Source organism: Zalophus californianus, chromosome 16, assembly GCF_009762305.2.
Source record: "Zalophus californianus isolate mZalCal1 chromosome 16, mZalCal1.pri.v2, whole genome shotgun sequence".
Taxonomy (NCBI): Eukaryota; Metazoa; Chordata; class Mammalia; order Carnivora; family Otariidae; genus Zalophus; species Zalophus californianus.
The window spans coordinates 57808543-57836539 of record NC_045610.1 but is presented as its reverse complement, the minus strand read 5'-3'; the positions used below and the strand labels follow the sequence as shown (position 1 = coordinate 57836539).

The window sequence follows — 27997 nt, the reverse complement described above, 5'->3', positions numbered from 1 at the left end:
CTTCTGTACAGGGCGGAAATGATGCCGAAAATGACGGTCAATCTAAGGGCGCCAGAGGAAAGAGCTTTTCAAGCTGGTTTTCAAAACAAATCGAAGCGCAAAGCGTCAGGCCTGCCCGGTGCAGGGCGGGGCTGGCTCTCCGGAGCGCCGCCGCAAGGGTCCGGGCCCTGGTCCCCCAGCCGCAAAGCCACCCCCGGGGGCCCGAGGGGGCGGGGCGCGGGCAAGGGCTCCGCCCCGGGGCGGGGCGCGGGCGGGGCGCGGCGGGCTCCCTCGGGGTCCCTGCGGGCGGGCACTCGGGCGGCCGCGGCGCGATGGAGGCGCCGGCCGAGCTGCTGGCCGCGCTGCCAGTGCTGGCCACGGCGCTGGCGCTGCTGCTCGCCTGGCTGCTGGTGCGGCGCGGGGCGGCCGCGAGCGCAGAGCCCGTGTCCCCGGCCAAGGTCCCCGGGACTCCCGCACCGCCCGACCCCTGCGCCCCAGAGCCGGCGGCCGCGCCGGAGGGCCCGAGGGAGCTCGAGGGGCCAGGGGAGCGCGAGGCGGCACCGGCAGAGGCGGAGGAGCAGGCCGCCGAGGCCAGGCAGGTAGGGACCCGGCCCTCCCGGGCGCCCCTCCCCACCCCGGGGCCCGCCTCCCCCTCCCCCCAGCTCGGGCAGGACCAGGGACCGGGTCCCCAGCCCCCCACCCCCCGGGAGCGCAGAGCCCGCGAGCAAACTCGCCATCCTGCCCCCCAGAAGTGTCGGCGAGCGCCGAGCCTGTTGGAGTTGTGTAGTGTGTTCTGCTCGCGGTCCACTTCCCGGCCCCGGCCCCGGCTCCCTACGCCCCTGGCTCGGGTCACACCCACCCCTCGCCCCGCACCCCTCCAGCCCACGGATTCCCGGATCCACGTGCATGTGGCTTATTTCAAGGTCTGCAATAATGAGAGTTGTCTGGATAACGAAAAAATAGTCATACTTTAAAAAAAAGCTGATTTTTCTTGTTAAGCCAATGTGAAATCCAGATTCCAGAGCCAGTGAGGTGGGAAGCGCATAGGGCGGGGCCAAAAGAAGAAGCCTTGCACAAATGCAGTCATTTTTATTGTCGTTTTCAAAGTGCACACGTGCTTTGGCACATCTCCCCTGGGCTTGCAGATGAGCCTGGCCTGGATGGAGTGGAGGAGAAGATAAAGCCCTCCTACAGGGCTGCTGAGCACCCCCAAACTGACCCTCCTGCTTCTGCCCCAAGCCCACTCCCTGCGGTCCATCAGCTCTGTCCTGACCACACGCCTTGCTTCAGGACATCCAGAGAGATGTGCAGCCATCCCACCAGCCCCATACTCTTTTTCCAGTGCTTCTCTTTACATTGGAAACTTACTTGCCAGGCATGAGACACATTGCTAGGATTTCAGCACCCTTGACCTCTGCAGGCTACCACCCAGGGCCCTGAGTCAGATCAGAATGCCTTGTTCTTAGTCCCGAGCCCCTTTTCCTGCAGCGGAGAATGGCTGGAGCAGTACAAAGCTTGGGTGCCTTGTCAGTGTATCCGCAGTGCCTTTTTGAATTTTGCTGGACACGGTGGTTTACACGGGAGAGAACCCTTGAGGGGAAAAGGCAGTGAGGCTGGGCCAGGGCGTTTCTCTTTGCTGAGTAAGTGTATGGGGGACCCCTCTGAGCAGGCGCTTTTGTTTGACAAGTGGGTGACTAATTGTGTCATGAGAGCCGATTCTCACCAGCCTGAGGAGGGCTGTTGTAATCCTCCCGGGGAGGACAGACACTCGCTTTAATGGAGGCCCAGCTGCTCTTGCTGACCTCACCCGTGATGATGGCAGGAAGGGTTTTGGACCTGTGCTGATATGTTAGGTTGGCTCCCATATTTGGGATTCTGGCTGCACTCACAGCCTCCTGGGCACAGGAGAGACATCGGGCCATTCTCAGCCTGCCCCTAGCTCTCAGCCAGCCTTGCTCCTATGGGTCACGCAGGGCAGCAAGTTCCCGACTGAAGTTTGCAAACGCCTGTTCGTGGCTCTCTGTCATGTCTTGATCCTCTGGGTAACAGCACTTCTGAGAGAGCTTCCTACAAGGCCTGTGGGCCCTCAGCAATTCAAGATCTGGTGGGGTGGGTTCAGTGTTGTTGGTCAAGAGCCGCCCGCCAGAGCACGATTTGCCTCTGTCAGGAAAATGCACGTCCTGTGGGGGTGAGTGGGTGCTTTGGAGGACAAAGCACATCACAGGGTTCACATGCGGGGCAGCTGCCAGATGACTGAGAGTTGAGCCTGTGTCTGTCCTCCCTGTGCGACATCTTGTCCTGAGATTATCCCAACGTAAGCGTTCCGTTTAAGTCAATTTCCTCACTCGGGGCTCTTGCCTTGTTCTTGTGGGTTCAGATCCCCAACCCTTGCTGAGTTGCTGAGCCCCCCTCAACTCCAGCTGGCAAACAGTAAATCATGGCTGTGCCACAGGCCCTGGGGGTCAGATGCTGGGGGGACACATATCACTGTCCCCCACTACTATGCCTTCCCAGTGGTGGGATTAGCCCTGGAAGAGCTGCTAAGAAATTGTCTGGATATGGAATGGCGCATTTCCGAGATCTGATAATCATATTGCCAAGCCCGAGTCCGAGCCCAGAGAGCTGGTAGAAGGACCCTGGGGAAATGGGGGGGGGGGGGGCGCGGGGGGGGGTAGGGACAGAGCAGCCACCTTGCCTAACTAATGGCGCTTCTTCTGATCCAATCATCTTTCTGCCCGGCCAGGCCTGGGAGGCCCAGGGCAGCTGCTGCCTCTGATTCACAAAGCTGATTATTGAGAAGGATCCGGAGCCCAGGGAAGCAGCCTTCCACCACAGGAAGCAGCCTTCCACTGCAGCTCTGGGTCACTGGGAAGCAGCCCCATGGGGAGCAAAGTAGTGTGATGGGCTGAGACACTGGGCAGCCACTGAAGAAATGGGGGGTGATCAGCCGGCCAGGGCAGGGAGGCCAAGCAGAGGGCAGAGCTCTATTATTAGAACCTCTTTCTTGTCATGTTTCCTAGGGGTGAGTGTAGGGGTGGGCAGCCGCGAAAGCATGACAGGCATGCCGCACCCTCACAAAGAATCAGGGCCAACAATGTCACAAATAAGAGCTGGTCCCTTTTAAGGCCAGGAAACAGTGCGTTTTGGTGCTGATGTGTAGGCTGCAATTCTGGGATGGCCAAGCTTCTTATTAGATGCAGATATGGATTACAGCAAGGCTATGTCATAGGATTCCCAAACAGTGGTCAAGGTGAAGGTCAAGGGTTACTCAAATAGTACTAGAGTTACGTCTGTGCCAGAACTCGGACTTCTTGGCACTCAGGTCCTCGCTCTGCTCAGCAACGGAGTAGGGACAATGACACGGAACACAGAACAGGCAGGGAGATTCATCTAGATTAAAGACTAAAGAGACAAGACAGGCAAATGTGATGCCTGATCCTTGATTGGATTCTGGATTAGGGTGGGGGTGGGGAGCTATAAAGAACATCTTGCAGATTAACTGGAGTTGTTTCAAAGGAATGGCTTATTAGATCATTTTTATTGTATGGATGCTCAGTTTCTTGCATGTGATGCTGGCGTTGTGATTATGTAGAAACGTATCCTTGTTATTAGGAAGATGCATGCCCGGGGCACCTGGGTGGCTCAGTCAGTTAAGCGTCTGCCTTTGGCTCAGGTCATGATCCCAGGGTCCTAGGATCAAGCCCCGTGTCGGGCTCCCTGCTCAGCGGGAAGCCTGCTTCTCCCTCTCCTACTCCCCCACTTGTGTTCCCTCTCTCGCTGTGTTTCTCTCTGTCAAATAAATAAATAAAATCTTTAAAAAACAAAATAAAAGGGTAGATGCATGCCCATTTAGGGACAACGTGTCACGATTCTAACAGTCACACATATAAGCACACACAAGAGAATGGAATGATGGTAAAATGTTAACAATTGGTGAATCTAGGTGAAGGGTATATGAGTGTTCATTGTTTTATTCTTCCAATTTTTCTGTAGGTTGGAATTTCCCAAAATACAATGTTGGAGAGTACACTTATCTTGATGAGCACTGAGAAATGTATAGAATTGTTGAATCATTATATTGTATACCTGAAACTTTTATAACACTGTATATTAATTATACTTGAAAAAAAAATACAGTGTTGGAAAAAAGAAACCCGGTGGGGGAATTTCTCAGGAAAGGGCTTGGTTTTTCAGACACTCCGGTGGTGTTGGTCTGATTGGGCTGCCCAGCCTCCTCTGGCAGCCCTCATTATGCAGCTGGACCCTGGTTCACCTTTTTTTTTTCTTTTTTTTTTTTAAGATTTTATTTATTCATTTGTCAGAGAGAGAGCACAAGCAGGGGGAGCAGCAGAGGGAGAGGGAGAAGCAGACTCCCCGCTGAGCAGGGAGCCCGATGCGGGACTCGATCCCAGGACCCCAAGATTATGACCTGAGCCGAAGGCAGACGCTTAACCAACTGAGCCACCCAGGCGCCCCCCTGGTTCCTGCTGTTAGGTCCAAGCTGCGTCCCCTACCCTCACCATCCCTGTCACCACAGGTGTGCCCCTGTGCCCCCCACCCCCTGCAGAGGCCACAGAATCATTGAGGAGCAGGTGAGTCCCCTCCCCCATCATCTGTTCCAACCTTCGTGATGCCAACATGGCCCCACTTTCTATTCTCTTAACAAAAGCACAGAATCCAGCTAGCGGAGGGCCAAATAGATATTTGGCAGTTGTTCATATCACTTTGGAATCTTGTCTCAGTCAGCTTGGGCTGCTATAACAAAATACCACAGACTGGGACTCTTAAAGCAGTAGACATTTATTTCTCACAGCTCTGGAGGTTGGCAAGTCCAGGATCAAGGTGCCAGCAACTCAGTTCCCAGTCAGAGCTCACTTCCTGGCTCACAGGCAGCCGCCTTCAGGCTGTGTCCACACGTGGTGGAGAGAGAGTTCTCTGGTCTCTCTTCCTCTTCTTATAAGGACAATCATCCTATCCTGGGGGCCCCACTCTCAGGACCTCATGGTACCCTAATTACCTCCAAAGGCCCCACCTCCAAATACCATCACACTGGAGCTTAGGGCTTCAACATATGAATTTGGGGAGGATACAGACTTTCCATCTATAGCAGGTCTAGTGATTTGCTGGGGAGGAAACTGGGAATAGCCCAAATGTCCATTAATAAGGACATTGGATTAACTAGCAAGTTGGTAGAAATAAGTGAGGAAAAGTGCAGAACGTAAAACAGTAATTACAGTGATGAACATCCCTGAACAGAGAACGATGCCCAGAGCTGCAAACAAGCGTTCAGTGTTCGGTAGTGCAAGAGGGTGTTTTATGTGAAGTCGTTTAAGCTCATACTTTTTTTTTTTTCCATGTGAGAAAGAAGTCTGGGGACTTTCCTAATGGCTCAACTTTGTTCTTTCTTCCAGAGATAGTCTTGTTTGCACCCAGAAAATGTAGCTGCCAGTTAGAATTTTCTACTCAGTGGGAAGTAGTAAATTTTTAAAGGACATATCCTAAGAAAAAAGCTGTCTAGGTTTGGAGGGTTAGAAAGGAAACGTGGAGCATACGCCCTTTCAGACAGTCTCTGTGTGTAGCCCTGTTCTTTCCCAGACCGTCGGCCTCAGCCACAGTGTGGGAGGGCTGAGACAGCCTGAGACCATTGGTGGATGTGCTTCCTGAGAAATGCCCAATCCCTGGTGGCTCAGGCATTTCTGGAACAACCTGAGTCCGACCACGATCGCTTGGCTGCCGTTAGGGACAGATGAACAAAGGAGGACTTTGATGGGGTTCAGAAACCTCCTCCTGTAAGGGGTGCTCTGCACGGACAGAGAGGCTTGCTGCTCAGTCCGAGCCATGAAGGAGGGCTGGGATGCTGCACAGGGTGTCCCTGCCCTCCTGCCCGGGGAGGGGGGAGAAGGATCGGTCACATCCTCCTGGCCACCGGGGCTGAAGAAGAGCAAATGACATTAACTGGCCCGAAGGAAACCTGGTGTGAGAATTCATGGTACTTGTTCAACTAATATCTTTGCCTCTGAATAGCCATAGGACTTGGGGGAAGTCATATAACCTCTGGGCCTCAGTTTCCCCAAAGGGAAGGGGTTGAACTAAAACCATCTCTGATCTCTCCTAGAGCTTTCCCATTACCAGCTCCTGTTTCGTGGCCTGTGGGGGAGGGGGTTGTGCATGTGTGCACCCGAGCCTAGTATTTGCAAGTAAGAACTCCCTGCACTCATTGTTAACTCTGGCCAACCTCTGCTTGAGACAGCCCTGGGCATGTTCTCAGCAAGAACCTAATTCTGTAACCTTGGTATTACTAGTGTTTCTCCTAGCCAGATGCTGATGTGCTGATGACTCAGATTCTGAGCTCAATCCCAAGACAAGCAAATACCTCCAGCCCAGTGGTGTCCTGTGAAGATCAGTAAACCCTACTCCTGGGGGGGTCACACCACTCTTATCTTTATTCTTCATGAAGTCTCACCAGTTCCGGTGCCCGTGGTTGAGGCCTCCTTAGAGACTTTAAACACTAAGCACCTGTCTTCTATTATGATCCTTAAAGTTGGTCCTGGTCAAAGTTCTTCAGCCTGGTTGGTCCCCAACACAGCGGTGTCATTTCCTCCCAGCCTTCCTCATTCTGGTCCTGTCAGTCCGTGAGCTCTCCTCCCTGTGCTCAAGCGTCTCTGTTTATCCCCTGCCCCTGCAAAACCTAGACACAAAAATTCCACCTAATCCTTGCTGATAAGGGGAGAATGTGCATTTCTGCCCCTGGGTGTTTTTTTTTTATGAGGCTTTTGATGCCCTCCAAATCCTCTTTGTAGGAACAATGCCCCAAACCGTTAATCTGACGGGATTGGATCTGGCATGCTTGGCCATCTGAGCAAGAGCGTGTGTGTAGGGCTTGTGAATGTGCCCTCGATTGGGATGTGAGGTCAGAGTCCAGGATGGCCCTTTTAGTCTGGCTGGTTGAACTCGGCTCTGCAGCCTGGCTCCTCCCTGCCCTGGGGCCTTGTGTGCTGGGCCTGTGTGCTGGGCCGTGAACTCCTGATCTCAATCTACTGCCCCCCTCCCCAGCCCCGCCTCCTGAGTCAGCCTCTTACCCAGTATTCTTCCTTTGTTCTTTGTCCATGCTGGAAGAGCTTATGCCCACATCAAGTGGACGACTCACTTCTAGGCCCGTCTTCCAGAACACACTGACACTGTCAGCATGATCAATAGCTGATGGTGTCCAGCCTCTCCTTGAGTTTGACCTCCGGTGGCCAGCTGCCTCCTCAACACATGCCCGTGGTTGTCCAGTGAGCCCTGAGGCCACCTGAGACTCCCCCCACCCCACCCCCGTGTCTGTTAAGAGTTCTTGACTTCTGCCCTCAGCCCCTCCCTACCCCCCACTGTTCTTAGTCATCTGCTTGGAGTTCCTCCATGGCCCCCCGGAAGCTGCTCAGGCTGAAAGCCCACACGACATCTTCATTTTCTTATTTTCAGGCGCAAAGCCCCTGCACCAGCAAGTCCTGCCACCTGTGTCTGCAGAGTACCTCCTGAATTCAGGCTATCCTCTCTCCTGCCGTCCGTGGCTCACCTGGGCTGTGCCATTCGCTCCTAGCGGCTCCCCCGGCTTCCAGCCCGCCCCCCACATTCCACCCAGCAACGGGCACCATCTTTATCACATGGAAACCACATCCCGGACTCTCCTCCAAGCCCTGCGATGGCTCCCGTCACATACATGCAGAGTAAATGCCGAACTCTCGGCACGGCCCCTGTGGCCGGCCCCGCACCCTGTGCCAGCTGTCCTCAGGCCCCTCCGCCGTGTCCCGGCCCCCAGGCACACCAGCTGGAGCCTGGGATTTGCTCTTCGCTCCGCCTGGCAGACCTCTCCTGGCCTAGACTTCCACACGGTTGTTCCTCTTCACCTTTCAAGTGTATGTGTCCCCGAGCACCTCCGCGAACATACAGTCCCCAACCCCTGCTCCGGCACACACGCACACACGCACACACACACACACACACACACACACACACCCGCTCGGGCCGTCTTCACAGCACCCCATGTGGTCTGAGGTTATCCTTTATGTTCGTGTCCATTGTCTGCCACAGCAGAATGTCGGTTCAGGAGGATGGGCCTGCCACGTTCACGGCCACATCCCCAGCTGCTCTAGCGGGCTCAGCACACAGCAGCGCCCGGTACATGCTTGTTGAATGTGTAGGCTGCAAGAACAACGAAGAGAAGGAATGCTGGTGGCCCCTGCCACGAGGCAGATGATGCCTCCTCGTAGCACTGCCCCGGGCAGCAGGCAGAGGCCATTTCTCTTCATGCCCCAGGCCTCTGGCCCAGGGCCTTGCATCTTGTCTGCATGGTCTAGAGCTGTGTGTTATGCCCCAGAGAGGCAGACTGCTCTGTAAGGTAGTGAGCTCCCCGAGGCTGGAAGTGTTCAAACAGAGACTGGATAACTGGCAATGCATCAGGTTTTATCAGCTAGGGTTTTATCTTGGGTCAAAGCCACATTAGATCAGTGGTTTTCCCACATTTTTTAAAGCACTAGATACCTTTTTCCTTCTTCAATCTTAGATGGAAGTCCATTGTGTAGAGCAAAAGCAGAACTGCTCTGTGGGAGGGGGGAGGTCTTGGCCCCCCTATTTCCACGTCCTTCCTTACAGCAATCCCTTCAGTACCACCCCCTGCCCCCCATGGAGCTCCAGGGCTCTGCCTGCTGAGCCAGGATAAAAACTGAGCTCAAGGGCGCCTGGGTGGCTCAGTTGGTTAAGCGACTGCCTTCGGCTCAGGTCATGATCCTAGAGTCCCGGGATCGAGTCCCGCATCGGGCTCCCTGCTCAGCGGGGAGTCTGCTTCTCCCTCTGACCTTCTTCCCTCTCGTGCTCTCTATCTCTCATTCTCTCTCTCTCAAATAAATAAATAAAATCATAAAAAAAAAAAAAAGGAGCTCAAAACCATTCTCACCAGGTCCTGTGACCTCAGAGGACCCCACGCAGATAGTGGAAGGAGGAGCACCCAGAGGTGAATGGGGAAGGGCAGACCGTGTGCCCAAGGCCTTGGTTCCAAGGGTGACCCCACGTTCCTGCCCGCCCTCCCATGGCACACCCCCACCCGCGTGGGCAGGAGAGGAGAGCACTTCCCAGTAAGCCTTAGGGACTGACCTCACTGCCTCTGAAGCAGGAGAACCTCAGAGGCTGGGGATTATTTGGCTTGAGCACAGCAGTGGTCATTTTAGGGTTTTAGTAGGAAAAAACATCATAAAACTGGCATTTGAAGAGGTTCTCAGAGCAAATGAGTTGGGGGAGAGTAAGGTCAAGGACACGGTGCCTGTCCGTATCTGGCACTGAGTGATTGGCAGGAGCATGGAGAATGGGGCGGGGGTGGCAGTCGAGAAGTGGAAGGAAGTGGCCGGCTTGGCTCACCCTTCCCAGGCCGTGACGAAGTGTCAAAGATGCTGTGACCGTACAGAAAAACTGACGAGTTGAGAGGGGCCGGTTTAGGATAAGAAGACGTCAGTTCTTGTCTCAGGGGATGTGCCTTACCCAGCGGCAAATACGGATTTAGAGGGCTGGCCTGAGCGACCTCAGCCTGAGCTGTCACTTAGGCGCGCGGTGGCTGAGCTGTTGAGACGCGCCGGTGGAGAGAGCCGCCGTGACCTCTGCCGGCCTGCCCTCCCCGCCCAGCACGGGCGCTCGGAGCGGGCGCCGGCTCTGGGCCCTCTGCTCGCCCGTAGCTGCGCCCCTCTGAACGCACAGGATGAACAGCCCAATTGCCTAATGGACTCTTTCTGGAAGAGGGGAGAGCCTTGTCAGACCCGCTCTGCCTGCGGTAGGAGCCGGAAGGCAGCTCCTGCACCCAGTCTTGGTGCCCCCCTGGGAAACCTTCCGACGTACTGCGGTGGATGGGGCCTGACCCAGGCAGCGGAGGAGTGCATGGGGAATCGGGCAGGCCCCTTGAGAGCTTCCTGTTCTCTGTGCTGGCTGCTGCAGGGGAGGGAGGGACAGGCATCCCCGTGGAAGCGGACCCGTGGTCCGCTAAAATCATCCTGGATTAACCGGGGGGCTTGTAGTCACAGCCCGAGCCAGCTCTGGTGGCTGGTCACAGGGTCCCAGCAGGTCCTGAGTGCAGGACCCCAGGGCAGAACCATCTCCTCGGGCAGACAGAACAATGTCTGGTTCTCTCTCTCTCTCTGCTTCTTCCCCACCCCCTGTCTCAGTGCCCCTCTCTCTGTCTCTCTCCCTCCTCTGCTTCAGCGCGGTGCATCAGGCCTGGATCAGCCAGAGCAGCCATAAATGGCAATGTGCTGCTCGCAGGCTCACACTGGCTCTGAGAAGCCTCCCTCCTTGGCCTCTGGGAGCCCCTGGCCCCGGTGCTTGGCCTCTCCCCACAGCCAGCCCTCCACTGGAGGAAACGGCTGAATTGGAGAAGTGTCCCAGGACAGGTGAAGTTAAAACTTGGGCTCTATCCAGTAGTGGAATGCTGGGACTCTGGTCAGTGAGGTGAGGGGGTTGGGTCCCAGCCCCAGACTGCCTTGGTGACCAGCCAGGATGACAACAGCTGTCGGTCTCAGAGGGCGTCGCCAATTCACAGTTTTCATGAAACTGGTTTACTTTCATCAGAGCACAGTGTGTTGGCTTGCTAGGGCTGCCGTAACAACGTACCACAGACCGGGCGGCTTGAAACACAGACATTTCTTTTCTCCAGAACAGTGAGGTCCTGGCACAGGCAGGGCCGCTCTCTCCCGAGGCCTCTGTCCCTGGCGTGCAGGTGCCGCCTTCTCGCCACGTCCTCACGGGGTCTTTCCATGAGCACACACACCCCTGGTGTCTCTCGAGTGTGTCCTTTCTTACAGATTTCCTCTTAAAAGGACACCAGTCAAATTGGGTTGGGACCCCCCCTCATCGGCCTCATTTTAACTTAATTTCTTCTTCAAAGGCCCTCTCTCCAAATGTAGTCACAGTCTGAGATACTTGCAGTTTGAGCCTCAGCCTACGAATGTGGGGAGGGACACAATTCAGCCCACAACGCAGGGTACCTTGCAACACGCTCAGGACCAAGGGCATTGACCAGAAATCGACAGTGATGGCCTCTTGCTGGCTTGCAGTCAGCACCCTGAGCACCTGTGGGGTTGTGCTGCCCCAGGCGTGGTCCTAGCCCAGCTATGTGGGGAAGCAAGCCCAAGGGTGGGATTCAGACCTCGAGACCCCCAGGGGATTGCCTTCAGCCAGGGGCAGCCAGCCCTTCGCTGATTCATTCAACAAACATTGAGCTGGGGGCCAGAGTCCCTTCACCTCCCAGTTCAGGCCTGACATCCCCCGCCTGCGCTTTGAGCCCCCTTCTAGGAGTTCTTCCTGCCTCCGATCTTGCCCCCACTATGCCATTCCACTTCCCGCTCCAAAAATTCCAGTCTCCTCCCGTTTCTCCCCATTTAAGAGCTGCTGGGGGCCCCTCGTTGCCTTGTCCCCTGTAAGATCTCCCCGGTCTAAGACCTGCCTCCTGACCCCCACCCCGCAATCCCCTGCAACCACACCAAACTCCAGCAAGTCATTGCAAAAGCTGTGATGCTCCCTGCCTGGCGTCCCCTCTGGGGCCTCACCGTGCCCCTCAAGCTCAGCCGAGCTGCCCTCCTCGGGGCCCCTCTACCGTGTTGCTTAGACACGCAATGTGTTCCAGAAAACTTACCTTCAAAAACTGCACGTGCCAAAGCAGCACAGGAGGTGGGACATGTCGTAAGAAGGAAGGTAAACAGCCTTACCGACAGCTCTTGCTACAGCATTTTGTGCGTCGTTGCACCTTACCGCCCTCCTTCGCTGTCACGCACACAGTTCACCGTCTGGAGGGATGCCCAAGGGCCACCAACTCCAAAAGGACGGCCGTCTTTGTCCCAAGGGCACTGTGTACAAGACCCATGCCCATCTTATTACTGGTATCAGCACTTCCGTTTTTCTGTCGTGTACACATTTTTTATAAAATAAGGGCAAAATGCAATAAACAGTGTTTTTTGGGGGGGGTTAAAGATCTTATTTATTTGAGAGAAAGAGAGGGATCACAAGTATGCAGAGCGGCAGGGAGAGGGAGAGGGAGAAGCAGGCTCCCCATGGAGCAGGGAGCCCGATGCGGGGCTCGATCCCAGGACCCTGGGACCATGACCTGAGCTGAAGGCAGACGCTTAACTGACTGAGCCACCAGGCGCCCCAACAGTGTTTTGTTTAATAATGGACTCCTTTCCATCATGGTGATGTCATCTAAAGTAACCCAGAGAAGCCTGCAGGCGTGGGCGGGGGGGTCGGGGGGGGGGCACCTCCCTGCAGCACCATTGGAAGCTTCTGTCACTGCCCAGCCCTCAGCTGCTGCGCTGCTGGAATTGGACGCGGGTAGCCCTCTCCCACGAGGACTTGACCCGTTCTGGGCTTGCAAAGTAGGGTGTGAGCAGACAGTGACAGGGTGACAGCCACTTGGCTCGGTCAGCTTTCGCAGAACTGGGAGTTGAGTCGCTCACGGATAGGGAAAGTTCAGGTTGGAGTGGCCTCAGGGACAAGCACAGCCAGGGGCTCCCAGCTCGGGGACCAGAGCTCCCTTCTCCCCCAGCAGAGTTGGGCCATGGGTCCCATCTGCATGCTGGTCCCTTGCGAGAGGGGCACTGACTGCCCTGGGGCAGTGCCCACCGGGCCCACGGGCTTCAAGGGGCATCTTCTGAAGGAAGAGGATTTCTGCACAGACAGAAAGCAGTACACGGCCAACTCAGCACTGCTTTCCAAACTTCATGAAGTCTCCAATAAAAAAAAAAAATCTTTTAAATTGCATCCCCATATATAATAAAGCCACGGAAGCACGCCAGAAATTTTATCAAACGGGGGGCGCCTGGGTGGCTCAGTCGTTAGGCGTCTGCCTTCAGCTCAGGTCATGATCCCAGGGTCCTGGGATCGAGCCCCACGTCGGGCTCCCTGCTCGGCGGGAAGCCTGCTTCTCCCTCTCCCACTCCCCCTGCTTGTGTTCCCTCTCTCGCTGTGTCTCTCTCTGTCAAATAAATAAAATCTTAAAAAAGAAAAAAAGAAATTTTATCAAACGGTATCTCTGTCTACCACACACATAACACTATTTATCTTTCATTTAATTCCGGGATACAGGAGTACCCCCAAAGTCTTAGTGCAGTTTTAAGTTTTAATAACTTGAGAAATGTAAATGCTACAAAGCTACAACACACATCCGTTGAATATTTACTTATTTAAATTCCTCTTATACTTAGCTTTCTGACATTTGAATGCCAAGTTTTTCATTTTAATTATTTGTGCGTGCCGGAGTCCGGATGGGTAGGCAGGTGGAGGAGCCCTCTCCCATGGGCACCTTGGTGAACTGGTCAACCTCCCATGAAGTCATGTCCAGGCGGTCAGGTGTGCATCAAATCCTCATGTAAGATCAAAAGGCTGGAGTCACAAAGGCGATCCCTCGGTCACTGAACCTTGGGCCATGAATATTTTTTGGAAGTTTGAAAATCAACTAGAGCTATATCTAGCACTGGACTGTGGTAATTACATGAATTTGAATGAGAAACATCAATATATTTAAAATGTAAATAACCTTTCCAGTGTCATTTTTTGGTATGTTTTTAGCATTTATGCTTCTGAAATTATTAAAGCTGAAAACCACACTAAGACTTGGGTTGCACATTTAAAAAAAAAAAAATCAGTAGCGACCTCTAAATCGCTTTCCTAACCTGCCAGTGGGACCACAACCACAGTTTAAGAAACAGCACACTTCAGAAGTCAAGTGCAAGATTCAAATGTAGACCAGTCTCCCCCCGGGAGAGTGTTGGCAGGTCAGTCATCACTGTGTCCCTCTGGGATGGTGGGGTCTGCCTCGGCTCTTGATGTTCTCACCTTGAATGGCAATTATTTGTGTAGATGTCTTCCCAACTGGATCATGAGTTCCTTGAGGAAGGGACTGTGCTTATTTCTCTTTTATCTTGGTGTCCCTCACACGTAATGGGAGAATCGACCCCTCCAGTCTCGATACTGGGCTATTTCTGGGGTCCAGCCCTGAATGGGTTAATGGCTGTTTGTCTCCCTTTTTTTCTTTTTCTCTTATTTAAAAAAAAAAGAAAATCAGATTTCACAGTTTAGAGACCCCTGTGTAGCATTCCTTAAATATGTTAGGAGTAATTAATGCATATTCATGTATATTATTAGAAAATCCAAATATACTGAAATGTATCAGATGAACAGAGAAGGGCCGCCCCTCCCCCAAGGTAGCCCCGCCCCCAAAGGTAGTCACTGCTAACTACCTTTCGTGTCCTCCCAGAAAACCTTTCCTCAGCGTTTATGAGCATGGGGGTGCATTTCCATTTTTATATTTACACCAAGAAGATTGCCCCTCTCACATTGTGCTGCCCCTTGCTTTTTCACTCTTGGTGATTTAGCCCAATGCATTTCTCACATCAGTTTGTTTGGTTGCCTCCTTTTTAAAGCACAGTGTTGCATGGCGTATGCACACCGTGCCACGTTTAACCTGTTAATATCGTGGTGAGCACGTTAGCCAAATATATTTAACTGTAAGAGATTTAACTCTAAGGATGAACATTTCCTTGTTTCCAGTTTGGCGTGTTTTCTGCTGCACACAGAGTCCTTGTATAAAAACCTGAACAGGTGGTTTTCCAGTCCAGAGCAGATCCCCAGAAGTGGGTTTGCTGGGTCAAAGGGGTGTCTCCTTTTCCTGCCTCCCCCGAAGAGGCCTGCCCCCCTCCCCATAGCCACAAAGACGCTTTGCTGTGCAAAATCCTGGGGGGCATCACGGCGGCGCTCAGGGCAGCGCGACTCCCATCTCGGTGGTGCTGAGCTTGCTGGACGCTGCTAAGTGGAGAAGTCCGGCTCCTGCCTCCCGCCCCGCCCCTCCCGGCTGCATTTTGTGTGAGTCCCAGGAAACTCAAGGCCTTTTGGGGTTTGCCACTCATCACCGGCCATTGGGCTTGTGCAAACTTGCAGGCCGACTTCACTCGCCCTGTTTTGTGAGGGAGCCTGCTGCAGGCCGCTCCGTGCACCTGCCCTGGGAGCTGAGTCCCAAAGGCCTCGGCGTGCTGCCCTCTCCACCGCGGGTAACTTCCTCCTGGGTGTGCTTCCCTCTCTAAACCGGCAGGTGTGTCCGTATTTGCCCTCTGGCTTCCCCTCACAGTTTCCTGGGCCGCGCCTAAAATCCCTTTAGCTGGAGGATCAGCGCATCCTGGTCCCCGCCCCCCCCCCCCAGCATTCCGGCAGGTTGAAGTCACTCCTTCCTCCCAAGAAGGCCATCTTGGGACACTCCTTCCAGCCATCTGTTTATTGAGTCCATTGGTGGGAGAACGCTGGGCCTGAAGCAGGTGGAGCTCCAATTTTGGAAAGATGGACACTGAAACTGTTAGGGGTAGAAACGAGGTGCCAGGAGGCAGAGACAGAGTCTGTGCCCATGAGCGCCACTCCTCTGTGATGACCCAGCCCGGTCTGGGCTCCAGATGGCCCGCCAGCCCTCCTCTCGTGCCTTTAGTTCTAGTCACTGGAGCAGGGGCGCCTGGGTGGCTCAGTTGGTTAAGCGACTGCCTTCAGCTCAGGTCATGATCCTGGAGTCCCGGGATCAAGCCCCGAGTTGGGCTCCCTGCTCAGTGGGGAGCCTGCTTCTCCCTCTCTCTCTGCTGCTTCCCCTGTCTGTACTCTCTTTCTGTGTCAAATAAATAAAATCTAGTCCCTGGAGCAGGGTCGGGGTGGGGGCGGTCCGCTGTCCTGTTACCAAAGTGGCATCCAAAGGCTTTGACGGGCCACCCACCCAGAAAGCATAAAGGGACTGAGGTTCAAAGGTCAAAAGCACAGCTCCTGGGGCCACAGCTTCCCCCTTGTCATCTTGGCCACACAGCGTTTGCGCAGAGCTCATGCGGCTTCCACCTGCTGGCTGACCGCCTGCCCCAGGGTCGGGTGGCTTTCGCCAAGGAGTCAGGCACCTGGATGACCGTATCAGAGTGAACCCTCTCGAGCTCCGGCGCCCGGTGCTGACTCTCTCCTTGTCTTGCAGGAAGAGGAGCAGGAGAAGGAGCAGGAGGGCCAGGAGGGCCCCCCCCAAGCAGGGCCTGAGGAGGAGGATGGTGAGTAGGGCCCGGCCCCCAGGCCGCAGCCCCCGGGCACTGTCACGTTTGCCCTTTCTGTCCCCGCTTTCCTGTCTCAAACTTGAGTTGTCTTCGAGTACGGAAGGCCCGTCTCGCCAGTAAATCGGGCACCCTGACCTTCCATTTCCTGCCCTGCCTCCCAGCTCCCCTCCGGCCACTGCTTGTGCATTTCAGTTTCTTGCCAAGTGTCTCCCGATCTATCTGATGGGGACGAAAGCCATTCACAGGGCCACTGCCCAGGCGTTCTGCACAACGAAGGCCCCAGGGGAGGAGACCCCTGATTTCCAAGCAGCTCAGGCTCACTGGCCAGACCTCCCTGCCCTCAGACTCTGGCTGGCCAGGACAAGCAAGCGGGAGTGACCGGGGAGCATTAAGAAAACTGACCAATTGGAACCTGCCCGGGTGGAAGGCCGTGGGTTTGCCCTGGGCACCCCGAGGGGCCAGTGCCCTGGACGGACAGAGACAGAACCACACACGGTCTGGGTTTCTGCTGCGTCTGTCGTGTTTTATTTCTTTAAAAAAACAAAAACAAACAAAAGCAACATGTCAACACTTGTGAAATCTATATGGAAAGTACATGGAGGACTTATTACTTGTGCTTTTGTGTATGTTTGAAATATTTCATCATTTTTTTAAAAAGTGGGACTGTTGCCGTGGCTTTCAGCCGACTGCTGGCAGGGGCAGTGGAAAGAGCAGGTTGTAGGAATGCCGTGATCACGGCGGGTGTGGGCGTGTGGGCTGGCAGCAGGGCAGCGCTGGGGGGCCCACAGCTCCCCCGTGAGGCCCCATGGGGCTGGGGCTTCTCAGTACCGCCACAGAGGAGGAGGGAAGGGCGGGCAGCTGCAGAAGCGGGAGGGGGTCACCTGCTCTCTCTGGAGCCCTTGGTTCTCCTCCATCATCTGCAGGTTAGAGACGCACAGGAACTGTGGCTCTGGGGTCTGTCCCTGCCTCGTGGCCCCAGGTGGCTGCAGGGATGCCCGAAGTCAGGATCCTGTTAGTGACTCGGGGACACAGAAAGGGGCTGGAGCCGAGGCCGCCAGAGGCCCCTGGCCAGGATGAGAAGAGGCTCACACCAGCCTCACACCCTGCCTGGTCAGGGGCCCTCCCTCCTTGTCTGACTGCCGCCCCCTGGACATCCCCCACCCCCCAGCCACCTCCTGCCAGCTCTGACAAGGCGAGGGAGGGGAGGTTTGTGGCCGCAGCTGTCCGAGGAAAACAGGAGCGGGCGCCCAGTCCTTCTGCAGTGAACAGCTCAGCTCTCAGGCTGATTGATTAGTGTTGCTCAGACACCCTCCCTGAGCGACCTGGTGACTCACAGAAGGCTGCAGGAGGAAGTCCTGCTCCTGGGAGGCTCTCACATCGAGACCTCCTGGTCTAGCAAAATTGGATGCGACTGTGTGTCCCTCGGTACACCACATACGATGTGATTAAGTGAAAGCCTTTTCTAGTCCTTTGTTCCGCCTGGCCCCGAAAACATCAGACTCATCAGACCTGCCCCATAAATGGAAACCTTGAGTCGTACCCAGCTGGCAGAATTTTTTATGTTTTATTTTTCTAAAACATAGCAACACAGTGACCCCCTTGACGTTGAGGTTAATTGGTTTTCTTTGTCCGGTGGGGCCAGCATCGATGAGCGTCGGTTGTGCGCTCATGCTGAGACCGCAATCTCTGTGTGATTCTGCCCCTCTGGCAGGCTTTTCGGGGCTTTCCAGACCACCAAGGACCCAGGCCCCTCAGACAGCGGCTCTGAATCACTCAGCAAAGTGCCCAGATTGCCTGATGCAGGCAGCCCACACCCGGTGCTGTTGGAAGCCCCCGAGTTCTGTGGGCCCACAAGGAATGGAACTCTCCCGCCTTTGCTTGTTGGCCTGAGCAGAGCTCAGCCTGGAGGAAGAGCCGACCAATGGGGGCTGGGGTCCCCAGTGAGGAGTGGTGGGGCGGCACTCCCCTGCCTCTGCACCAAGCCCCATCTCACCCGGAGGAAGAACCAAGCCCTCCTCCCCGCCCATGATGACCTGGCCCCTCTCTCTGCCACCCAGGGCCACCGACCTCCTTGCTTTGCTGAATCTGTCTCCCCAGACACCGCAGGGCTCAACTCACCACACCCCTCAACTACCATCTGCAAAACCCTTCCTGATGCCACCCCCACCCACCCCCAGTGAAGCTTCCAAGCAGCTCCCTCCCTGCCTCCCACACCCCCATCCTTTCTGCAGAGCACGCGTGACCAACTTCAGACTGCATCTGACTTATCTTTGCTTGCTGTATGTTTTATTCACTGCTAAGTCCCCAGCCCCTAGCATAGTGCTCACTAAATATTTGCAGAAAGAATGAAGAGCAAAGGAATCCTTGTACAGATGTAGTAACTTCTTGCTAAGGCAAAGCTTCAGCTCCTGGGCAGTTGGCCGGGGTGAGGGCACCACAGGAGGACTGTGGAGCCCACCAGCCTTCTCCTCCTGAGCGAGCTTTTGGAGAGAACACGGCCCCCATCGCGTAACATTTGGGTTCTGAATTTGCATCCAGAACCTTCTTCCTTCAGCCCACAGAGAAGCTGAATCCGAGGGGCCAGGGCGTTTTCCTCCTCCCTGGGCCCACACCAGCCTGTCTGATCAGGCAGGACAGCCCCCAGCCGGAGGTGAGGGTGGCCTGGGGCAGGATGCGGAGGTGTTTGAGATTCCTGACGTTGGAGTGTCAAAGAGGTAAACTCTCTAGAACAGAACTGAAAAGGACCACATCTGTGTGGGAGGGTGATTTGCTGGCCTCCGCATTTCCCTTCCTCAATTCTTTAAGCCTTCCTGGGAATTAGACAAGACAAGACATTCAGTGTCTGTCCCGCGGGCGGCCGGAGGCCCTCTGCCCTACACCTGCTGGGCTGAAGGAGCACTTCAGGGCATCACTTCCCAAGGGGACTCTCTGCTCCCGGATGCTCAGCCCAGGGTGACGCTCTGGAGGGCTTTCCTCTCCTGCCCTGCAGCCCGCACCTGTGTGCCCAGCACCTGCCCTTGCTCCCTGTGTCACGTTTCTGCTTTCCTCTGCCCAGACCTCTGGTGTGCCCTCCTCAGGTCTTGAGAGGGTTTGTTTGTTTTAAGGCATCTAGGAGTCTGCTCTCAGAGGTTGGCAAATCCTGGTACACCTATTCAGTAATATGTGCCAATTTTGATGCCCAGATTCAAAATGATGTGAAAAATGCCACTTCACTCCCATGTCCTACCGTGGGCTGGATGCATTGTTTCAGATTTCTAATCACTGGTGGGCATTCCCAGGCCCCGGAGCTGGAGGACCACAGCAGGAGGCTCAGGAGTCCCTGTGAGTCAGGGAGCCCAGCACCCTGGCACAGCCTGCTCTGTCTGATGTGATTTGCCCCCCAGTAATGGGGGGGGCTTCAAAGACGAGGGTAGGCCATCCTCACAGACGGCGACTTGGTGGGAGCCTTTGCTAGAGAGGGGCAGCCAGACCGCCGTGTGGACGGCTCAACCCGGTCTTGGAGAGGAACCATCATTTGGTGGGTGGAGCTGTGCTGTTTGAGGAGGGGGACTGGTTTCTCCCCAGCTGTTTTGTTTTTGTCTCCGTATCCCCACCTGGAGTTCCTAAGTCGCCGTGGGACTTCACGGAAAGAGTGTGGGAGGAAGCCCTGTCAGGCGAGAAGAAACGTCGCAAGCACCCTCTCTGAGGCCCGGCAGCACCTGTGTGGGGAACTGGGGTGGAAAGGGTGGACGGGGGACCCCCTCTGGCCCAGACGGCCCTTTTGAAACTAACAAAAGGGGACGAGGACCCTGAGTCTGGGGGAGGCCCCCAGCACTCAGACCCTCGCGCCGGCTCTGACCCCATCTCCTCTCTGCAGGGGGAGAGGTCTTCTCCTTTAAATACAGCCCCGGGAAGCTGCGGGGAAACCAGTACAAGAAGATGATGACCAAAGAGGAGCTGGAGGAGGAGCAGAGGTAGGCCGTGCACCAGCCTCCAAGCCCTTACTGTCTTGCCCCCTGCGCACTCGGGGCGAGCCGCTACCCCCACCCGCTGCCACTCCCCCATTTTTGGTTTAGGGGATCTTTCCCGTCCTGGCTCTCCTCAGCCAGACTCGGTTTCCCCTGGAGACAGTCCCCTCTGGGGAGCTGGGGAGGAGGGCAGGGCGGCTGAGCCCCTCCCCTGCCCGCCTCGTCCCCACTGGAAAGGGAAAAGCGAGAGGCCGGGAAGAGCCTGGAGCAGATCCCTCACACGGGCGAGTTCATGACAAAACCGATCTATCACTGCAGGACAGGGCGCGAACCTCCCTGCTCGTCCATTTGGCAGCTCCCCTCCCTCCCGCCCCTCCCCGCCCAGCGTCTGCGGCTGGTCTGTATCTGTTCTCCCACACAACTGCAGCTGCCTAGCTGCTCAGCTTTACGGCCCGCGCCCCCGCCGGACACCCACTGAACACCCGTGGGCCTCCCTGCATCCCGCCAGGGTGCTAAGGAACACTCCGGAAGCAGCAGGACAGCTGGGGAGAGAACCAGTGGTCAGACCCCCAACCCAGCTGTCTCCTGCACGCCCCCTGGGCCGGCCTGGAGCCTGGCATGCTGTGCTTCAGTTCAAGCAGGAGTCTCAACGGGAGCCCAGGCTGGGGTCCCACGATCACAGAGGACAGGAGGGCTTATTCGAATGCATAACTCACACACCCTTCCATTGCCTCTGGCCACGCCCCTCAGGGTCCCTCAAGAATCAGAAGCTGCTTTGCCTGCGAGAATCCCCACTTCCCCTCCCACAGCTGTCACCTGCCTCTTCCAAAGCTGGCCTGGAAGGCTCTTCCCCTGGGGGCGGAGGGGTGGCAGCGTAGGCCCAGCCTGAGGAAGACCCGGAGCAGGGGAAGGTAGCCTCCAGGGGAGCACCCCCGCCCCGCCGGTGCTGGTGACCCTGCCTCTGAGTGTGACCCGGTTTGCTGCCTTTATATTTCAGGATTGAGCTGACCTCTGACCTCACTTCCCTGTAGCAAGTTCCTTAGGTCCTGAGCCACACATATTCTTGCAAATCCTTTTGGTAAGGAGACTGACTTCTTAGACCAGTGGTGCTTCCCTCCTCCTGTCTGGTAATGTGTCCCCAACATGAGTGTCGCGGTCTAAACCTCCCCTCCTCCGCCGCCTTCATAACCGGTTGATACATTCTGTGCACCGAGCGGTCTCATTCTTTGCTAGCACGGGGGTCGCTGTGTGACCCGGCCCCCCCCTCCCAGGGCTGCAGGGTTCTGGGAGCCCAGTGGTCGTAAGTTCCGGGTGGGCCTCATGGACCAGCTGGTGGGGAGCTAGCGCCCACTTGTGAGGCTGGGGCCGAACTGTCGTCCCCCTCAGGAACCGCTGGGTGTCGCCCTGCCGCTTCGTCCTGCCCTAAGAAGCAAGCCTCGTGTGGCAAAAAAAAAAAAAAAAAAAAAAAAACCCTTGTGGTGGGACAGGCAGGTTTTCCGGGTCAGAGGAAGGAGTGGCGGACTGCAGCCCTGGTCAGTAAGCTAGGTGTGACTGCAGCACGGCCACTCTTTTTCCTGTGGTCTGTGGTGGCTTCCAGGCCGCTGTGGCCGGGGCAAGTAGTTGCAACAGAGAACACGTGGCCCCCAGGGCCCAGTAGAGTCAATATCGGGCCCTTTACAGAAAACATTTGCAGCCCCTGGATTAAGAATAGGGAGGGCGGGTTGCACCTGGGGTCCCGCAGAGGTCCCTGTGGACAGAGCTGTGGCCAGGACAGGCCTGATTCCAGGGGCTCAGGCAGGTGCTCCCTGTGGATGTGAGGAGCCACTGGAACAGAAAGGACAGTTAGGGGACAGATGCCAGGCCTCAGGCTGCGGGGTCAGATGGCCACCGTCCCTGGGCTCCGAGCCAGGACCTCGGGAAGAGGGAGGGAAGGTCTCTTCTCTGTTATGATTAGACAGCAGACTCTGCATCGCCCGGGGCGGGGGGGGGGTCTTTCCCCGACAGGGTCTTGGGGGGCCTCTCACGCACCGATTCACGCTTGGCTCTTCCGTGGGGTGGAGACCGTGCCCTAGGACTGCTCTTGGGGTGGAGGAGGAGCTCTCCCCTCCTCACCTGCAGGCTGTGCCCCAAGTTGAGAAGGAGGGGCTGGTGGACTTCGCGGCCCTTAAACACGGTCCTCACTCAGTGTGATGCCGTCCTCACGGGGTGGAGCTGGAGTTCATGTTCATTTTCATTCCTGCCCTTCCCCAGCATGCTCCCCGCAGCTGTCGCACGCATCCACCTGTGCCATGTGCTTGCTGTCTCCTGCCCCTGCATGCAGCCAGCCCACGGGGCACGGCGTGGGGCCCCTTGACTCGCACCCCTCTTGCAGCTGCTTCTGTCCCTCTCGTGGTGATGCTTGGGGTTGCAGAGGCTGGCGAGTTTGGCTCCGTCCCTCATCTACAGCACAGTAGTTCCCGTGTGGCCCGGGAGAGCCGGTGGGCGCAAGCTCCTTCTGGTCCCAGCTGAGTCTAGGAAATGGCCCTAGGAATGCCAGGGTGAAAAAGAACATGTATATTGTTGTCAGACCACTGAAACCACAGGCCAGGGAAGTGTGCCCTTTTCTTTGCCTGTCTTTCCCACCAAACTCTGCCTGTTTCTAATCCCTTTCCTGGCACTCTGGGTCCCAGTTCAGTTGCAAGCTAGTAAAGAAATAAATGCTGCAAGTCCCTGACTTTAAATTTATCAACTTAGCCAATAAAGCAGTAGTAGGCAGAGCCCGAATCCTTAGTGGTCACATGATCCAGCCTCCCCTAAAGCCTCACCTTACACATTTTCAGGGCAGAGCACTTAGGAAGCAGGACTAAAATCAAGACCCCAGATCGTTCCTCTGTGTGTTTAAATGAACATTCCCATCCTTGGAATCGCTCGTGGGTCAGCTTCCTTCTGCCCTAGGGGCTGAAAATGGCCGGGTCTGCGAATCCAGAGCGGGTTGCTGCCTAAGGAAGGCCCTGCTCTGTCACGGCCTGCCCCCTCCTCCAAGGCTTCTCCTGGGGGCTCGGGGCTCACGGCATCCTTGGCGTTGCCAGGCCTGGCTGCCAGGGTGTGCGTCCCCACCACAGTCTCCCTGGGAGGTGCCGCGTCTAGCTTCAGAGTGTGGCTGGGACAGCGGGCTTGCAGGCTGCTGACGCTCCTCCGGCTCCCGGAGCTAGTGAAGCTGGAGAGCTTGGCAGGAGAAAGAAGCAGCAGCCCTGCCCACTCCTGTCCTCCTTGTGCGCCATCTGTTCTTCCCACCCTCTGGTCCGGAGGAAAGCGTAGACCAGGCTGGCTCTGATAGATGGGAACCTGGGACCCCAGCACCCACTCCTTTCTGAAGGTCCTCAGAATGTCCTGACCTTTCTGGAAGGGGACACGACTCTGGTGGAGGGTGTTTTGTACATCATCACAGGCAAGGGGGAGAGGAGGCCGGGGAACCCAGGCTGTGCGATATTCTGGCGTCTGCAACCTGGTGAGTCCACGAGGGATTTGCCAGTGTCAATGTTTGGAAACACGTGTGTCTCTGATCTCCAGAAGAGGGCGCCGGAGGGACAAAATCGGATCCCCTGCGATTCCTCGTCCTTCGGGGTGTCATTTAGAAAAGGTGGACACGCAGCCTAGGGTGCCAGTGTCCCCAGCGGGGACAAACCCCGCCAGCGGGAATAGGGAATAGAAGCACGTGATAGGATGGCCCCAGTAGCCAAAGATCAGAAGCACCCAGTATCTGACCTAGAGTCCGCCCTGCGGACCTGCCCAGAGGTAGGGTCTGCCCGACCTAACTGTATGCCTCTTGGACTCCAGACTCAGAATGGGGTGCGGCAGGCTGCTGAGGTCCCTTGCCGGGTCAGGCCAGCCCTGGGGAACAGAGTGTCCTACTGCAGGTGACGAGAAGCAAACTGCCCCGTGTCTGAGAAACCAGCATCCAGCCTGGCGTCTGCAATCCCAAACATCCTCCTTCGCATCCCCGTTTCCCATTTCCTCCCCCACAATACTTGTTAGATGGAAGAAGTAAAATAAATGATCTTTTCTCCCTATTTCTCTTTACAGAACCGAAGAATAATGAAGTTATCCTTAGCCTCCTGCTAAAGGCTTTTCCTTTTGGCATCTAAAAAGCTTGAGAGATAAAATGGAAATCCCCAGAGTGGAGCCATGCAGGCTCCCAGGTGCCTCTGGCCTGCATAAATCCGCTGGGACCCAGACCCTCCATCAGGACCTGTCCCTCAGCGGGGAGGGTGCCGGGAGTGCCTCGGCCCCCGGGGTAGAGGTGTTCCTCCCTGTTGGTGTGGATTGTTTGGTTCAGCAAGGGTTTCGTAGACTTTGGTTTTTAGCGCTGAACCCTGCTGTCCACTCAGCCTTTGCACCCGTGATGTCAGCAGTGACAGCCACCTTATCATTTTCAAACCAGTGTAGCTTCACTCCAGTGCCCCCCACCCACCCCCAGCCCACACTGGCCTTTTCCTTCCCTGGAGCCAAACCGAGAAAGACTGAAGCATTCCAGACAGCTGAGGCAGAGCTCCTGTGCTCATCAGCTGCTCAGGGATGGTGGACTGTCCTCCTTTCCTGGGGGCCCACTTCCCTCTTTCTGTCTGGCGGCTCGGCTGTTGGGGGTGAGGGACGCCTACTGATGGCCCAACAGCAGGGAACCAGCGACAACTCTCTAGATCTGTGTCACCCTTAGTCTTCATTTAGAGGAAGCCGGAATCTGGGCCTCTAGTGGCTCAGAGGCCTTTTCGCTCTTACCAGCTCAGCCGAATCTCCACGTTCGCTTTGGCAGAAGCAATAAGAATAGTCTGCTTGAAATAGATTTCTTGACTATGCCGTTTCCTAGAAGGTGTCATAGAGAAGTTAGAATTTCACCAGATAATGAGATCAGTCCCAGATCCACTTCTTGGAATTTTATATTAGACAATATTTATATTATACCAAACTAATCTGCAGTTTTTAGATGTGTTGGTTAAAACATTTTTTTAAAGCAGTAAGTTTATAGAAAAATTTTTTCCATTTAATGGAAGGCTGGGATGCCAACCCCTAGGGCATGTTACATTCCCAGTGACCTTCTTCTCTGGGCCTAAAAGCTTAGGCTCAGGGCCGTGGTGCAGATAAGGCAATGGTGGGCGAGCCACGTGACGAGTAGACGCACGCTTGTTGGCACACCTGTCCATACACAGCAATAACAGCCTTATCCAGGCTGGGATCTTACTGTTAACAGTAAGTAGGTGACGCCCTCCAGGTTAGTTATCGAACTAGTTAGCTGTCTGGAATCTTTCTGCACGTGGCTTGTAGGCACCAAGCCTCACGTACTCCTGATGGCTTGGATCTGTGTATTCAGCCTTTGTTCAGCCCAATAAACTTTGAGTAGATGATCTCGGTTACTGTGTGTTTTTTCAGTTTTGCTTTGTTTTTAAGAAATAATCTCCTTTGAACCCATTAAAATTTGAGCTCTCTCATTTTGATGCCTATTACTCTCTAGCAGAGTACAAGTCATAGGTCCACCCTGTTAAAAATGCCCAGGTGCTACAGCCATCAAAAATATCTGAGAATTTGTGTTCACTCTGGGCGGGAGGGATTGTGATTCCGTCCAAGGAGCTCAATGCACACTTCCTCCTCCAGAGAGGAAAATGGACTGTAGAAATCACACTCCCAGGGTGACAAAGTGAGGCTGGGATTTGGGACTTCAATATTTGAGTCTCTAGATGCTGCTCTAGCCAGAAAACCAACTTCTGGATGGGAGGTATGGGGTTCCTGCAGGAGGAATCTGTTGGGATGCACGTGTAAGACCAGACGTGCGGACCCCACCCCGCCTCAGGCAGTGAGGCCTGCTGGATGGCCAGAGGTCGCGTCAGAGCCCAGCCACGCGGGACCTGCCATTTTTTGGCATTTCTCGCTGCAGGGAGGGGCTGAGAGGGCCGGGGTGCAGGGTGTGGTGGCCCGGAGACACCACAGAAGCCAGAAGCCAGCCGTGCTGACAGCCCCGCGCATGGAGCGGAACAAGCAAGCCCCACACCGTCCCTGCTTTCTGCTGCTGTCTTGCCCCGACCTTGCAAAACGTTCGCGCTCCTGGGAGTTGTGCTGTGCCGGTCAGATGGTGTGGCTGAGCCTCACAAAGACAATAGCACGTCAGTCCCAGCTGCCCAGCCCGTGCGGGCCAGTTCTATGGTAGGAGGGGCAGGGCCCCACCGGCCACAAGGTGTCTGTGCTAATCAGGAAAAGGCGCTCCTTCCTCTGAGCAGTGAGACCCCATGCCAACCCTGCCCCCCAGATCAAGCCCCCGTGTACACCTCCGCGTGTGCCCGCCAAGTCTCGGCTGGTAATGGTTTTTGTCCGCATCCCTCTAAACCGAGGCTGTCGTTAACCTGTTTCTTCATGGGCTCGCTCTCCAGCCTCTTAACAGAACGGGCCTCTCCCCATTACCTCCCGGGACGTGCCAGGTCAACGCTAAAAGGGGGCCTGAGGGGAACCCACAGGGTCACTCGGGTCCTCCCCAGACCCGCAGGGAACACCCAAGACGTAGAGCCGGCTTTTAGAACCTTCCAGCTGAGGTCGTTCGGCCATACGAGCTCGTGGGTTTTGAGTGGGTTTCACTTCGGTTTGATTTTCTTCTTGTCCGGGAGAGCAGACGCGGCAGCAGCCGAGAGAGCAGGGCCCCAGCCCCGGGCGCACGTGGCGACCCCCCCCTCCAGGCTCGGAGCACCCTTTTCCTCTCTGTCCTCTCTTCCCCACAGAGTGCAGAAGGAGCAGCTGGCTGCCATCTTCAAGCTCATGAAGGACAACAAGGAGACGTTTGGGGAGATGTCCGCGGGCGACGTGCAGGAGCAGCTCCGGCTCTATGACATGTAGGCGGCCCCGGCCCTCACGCGCAGACGTCAGCAGGCTCCTTCCCGTCCCCACGCGTAGCTGTAGAGGTGGATGACACACGGATCGCGCAGTTCCCACAGTTAGGCCTCCTTTTACGGGAATCGGGATCCTTTTCGTCAGAGTTAGACTTGTTTGCTAAGAGCATGCTCCCCTCCTGCTTCCTCCCATGCACTTACGGAGGCTTCCAGAAAGCCTTCTGAGGCAGAATGAGGGTGCAGTGTTGTTAGACTGGACACCCAGGCAGCAGGACCTGTTACCCATCTTCCCTACAGCACCCCTGAATCCTTTCCACACCAGGTGTCCGGAGTTGGGGGGGCTGCTGTGCCCAGGGGTTCGAGCTGCTGCCTGCCCCGACTCGAGCGTCCTTTTAGCAAAAACCCTAACTCAACACCCACCTTCCGTGCTGGAACAGATCAGTGTAATCAGAGCTGAGACCCGCGAAGAGCTCCTCCCATTTAAGCATGAGACTTAACTTTCCATGTAAGGAAGGGAGGCTCATTTGAGTGCTCATCACACACCCGAGACCATGCTCGCTGCTAGGGAGAGACATCAAGGATGCGACGTGGTGCCCACCTGTAGGGGGATGAAGGTCCTCCAGATGCTAGGGAGAGACATCAAGGATGCGACATGGTGCCCACCTGTAGGGGGACAAAGGTCCTCCAGAGAAGACGGGCATGTGTGCAGGGAAAGAGCATCTCCCCAGACAGCATGGAGGAAAACACCAAAATGACCTGGCGGGACAGTGTCTGGGACACCTCGGGCTCAGTAGGTTTCCAGGAGTTCAGCCAGCGCAGGACGAGGCGAATACAGCAGCTCCTCCATGCCGCACGGGCCCTGTTTCTGCTCACCCCGTTGGCAGGAAAACTCATAGCAAACGGAGTTAGGGAGGGTCTGCTGAGGAGAGAACCTATGAAGTTCTTATAAATATTTTGTATTTGCCGAAATAAAGCTAAATCAACACAGTGAACTCAAAGAAGCAGTGGCCTTTTGCGCACCTGACATTAGTGATGGCGGGGGTGAGTTACTCTCCTTCCTTCCTCTCTCACTCGCTACTAGAATTCTCCTTGAGCACCTCCCCTGCCTGTGGCTGTGATTCTTTTGCTTCCTTGCTGACACTCTGCCCAGGAG

General features: G+C 55.7%; 1 protein-coding gene across 1 annotated transcript; it reads left to right on the top strand.

Moving 5' to 3' along the window:
* The first annotated feature begins 288 nt into the window (after positions 1-288).
* MXRA7 (matrix remodeling associated 7) lies at positions 289-27997 on the top strand. Its single transcript, XM_027625845.2, has 4 exons — positions 289-578; positions 15980-16049; positions 19909-20005; positions 26737-27997. The coding sequence occupies exons 1-4, from the start codon at positions 312-314 to the stop codon at positions 26849-26851; spliced, it is 549 nt and encodes a 182-aa protein (XP_027481646.1). The 5' UTR covers positions 289-311; the 3' UTR covers positions 26852-27997.

Bases quoted from the DNA above. Each gene is read 5' to 3' on its own strand.
- MXRA7 (XM_027625845.2), top strand. From the start codon at position 312: ATGGAGGCGCCGGCCGAGCTGCTGGCCGCGCTGCCAGTGCTGGCCACG. The intron at 579-15,979 runs GTAGGGACCCGG...CTTGTCTTGCAG, and splicing joins AGGCCGCCGAGGCCAGGCAG to GAAGAGGAGCAGGAGAAGGA. The intron at 16,050-19,908 runs GTGAGTAGGGCC...TCCTCTCTGCAG, and splicing joins AGGGCCTGAGGAGGAGGATG to GGGGAGAGGTCTTCTCCTTT.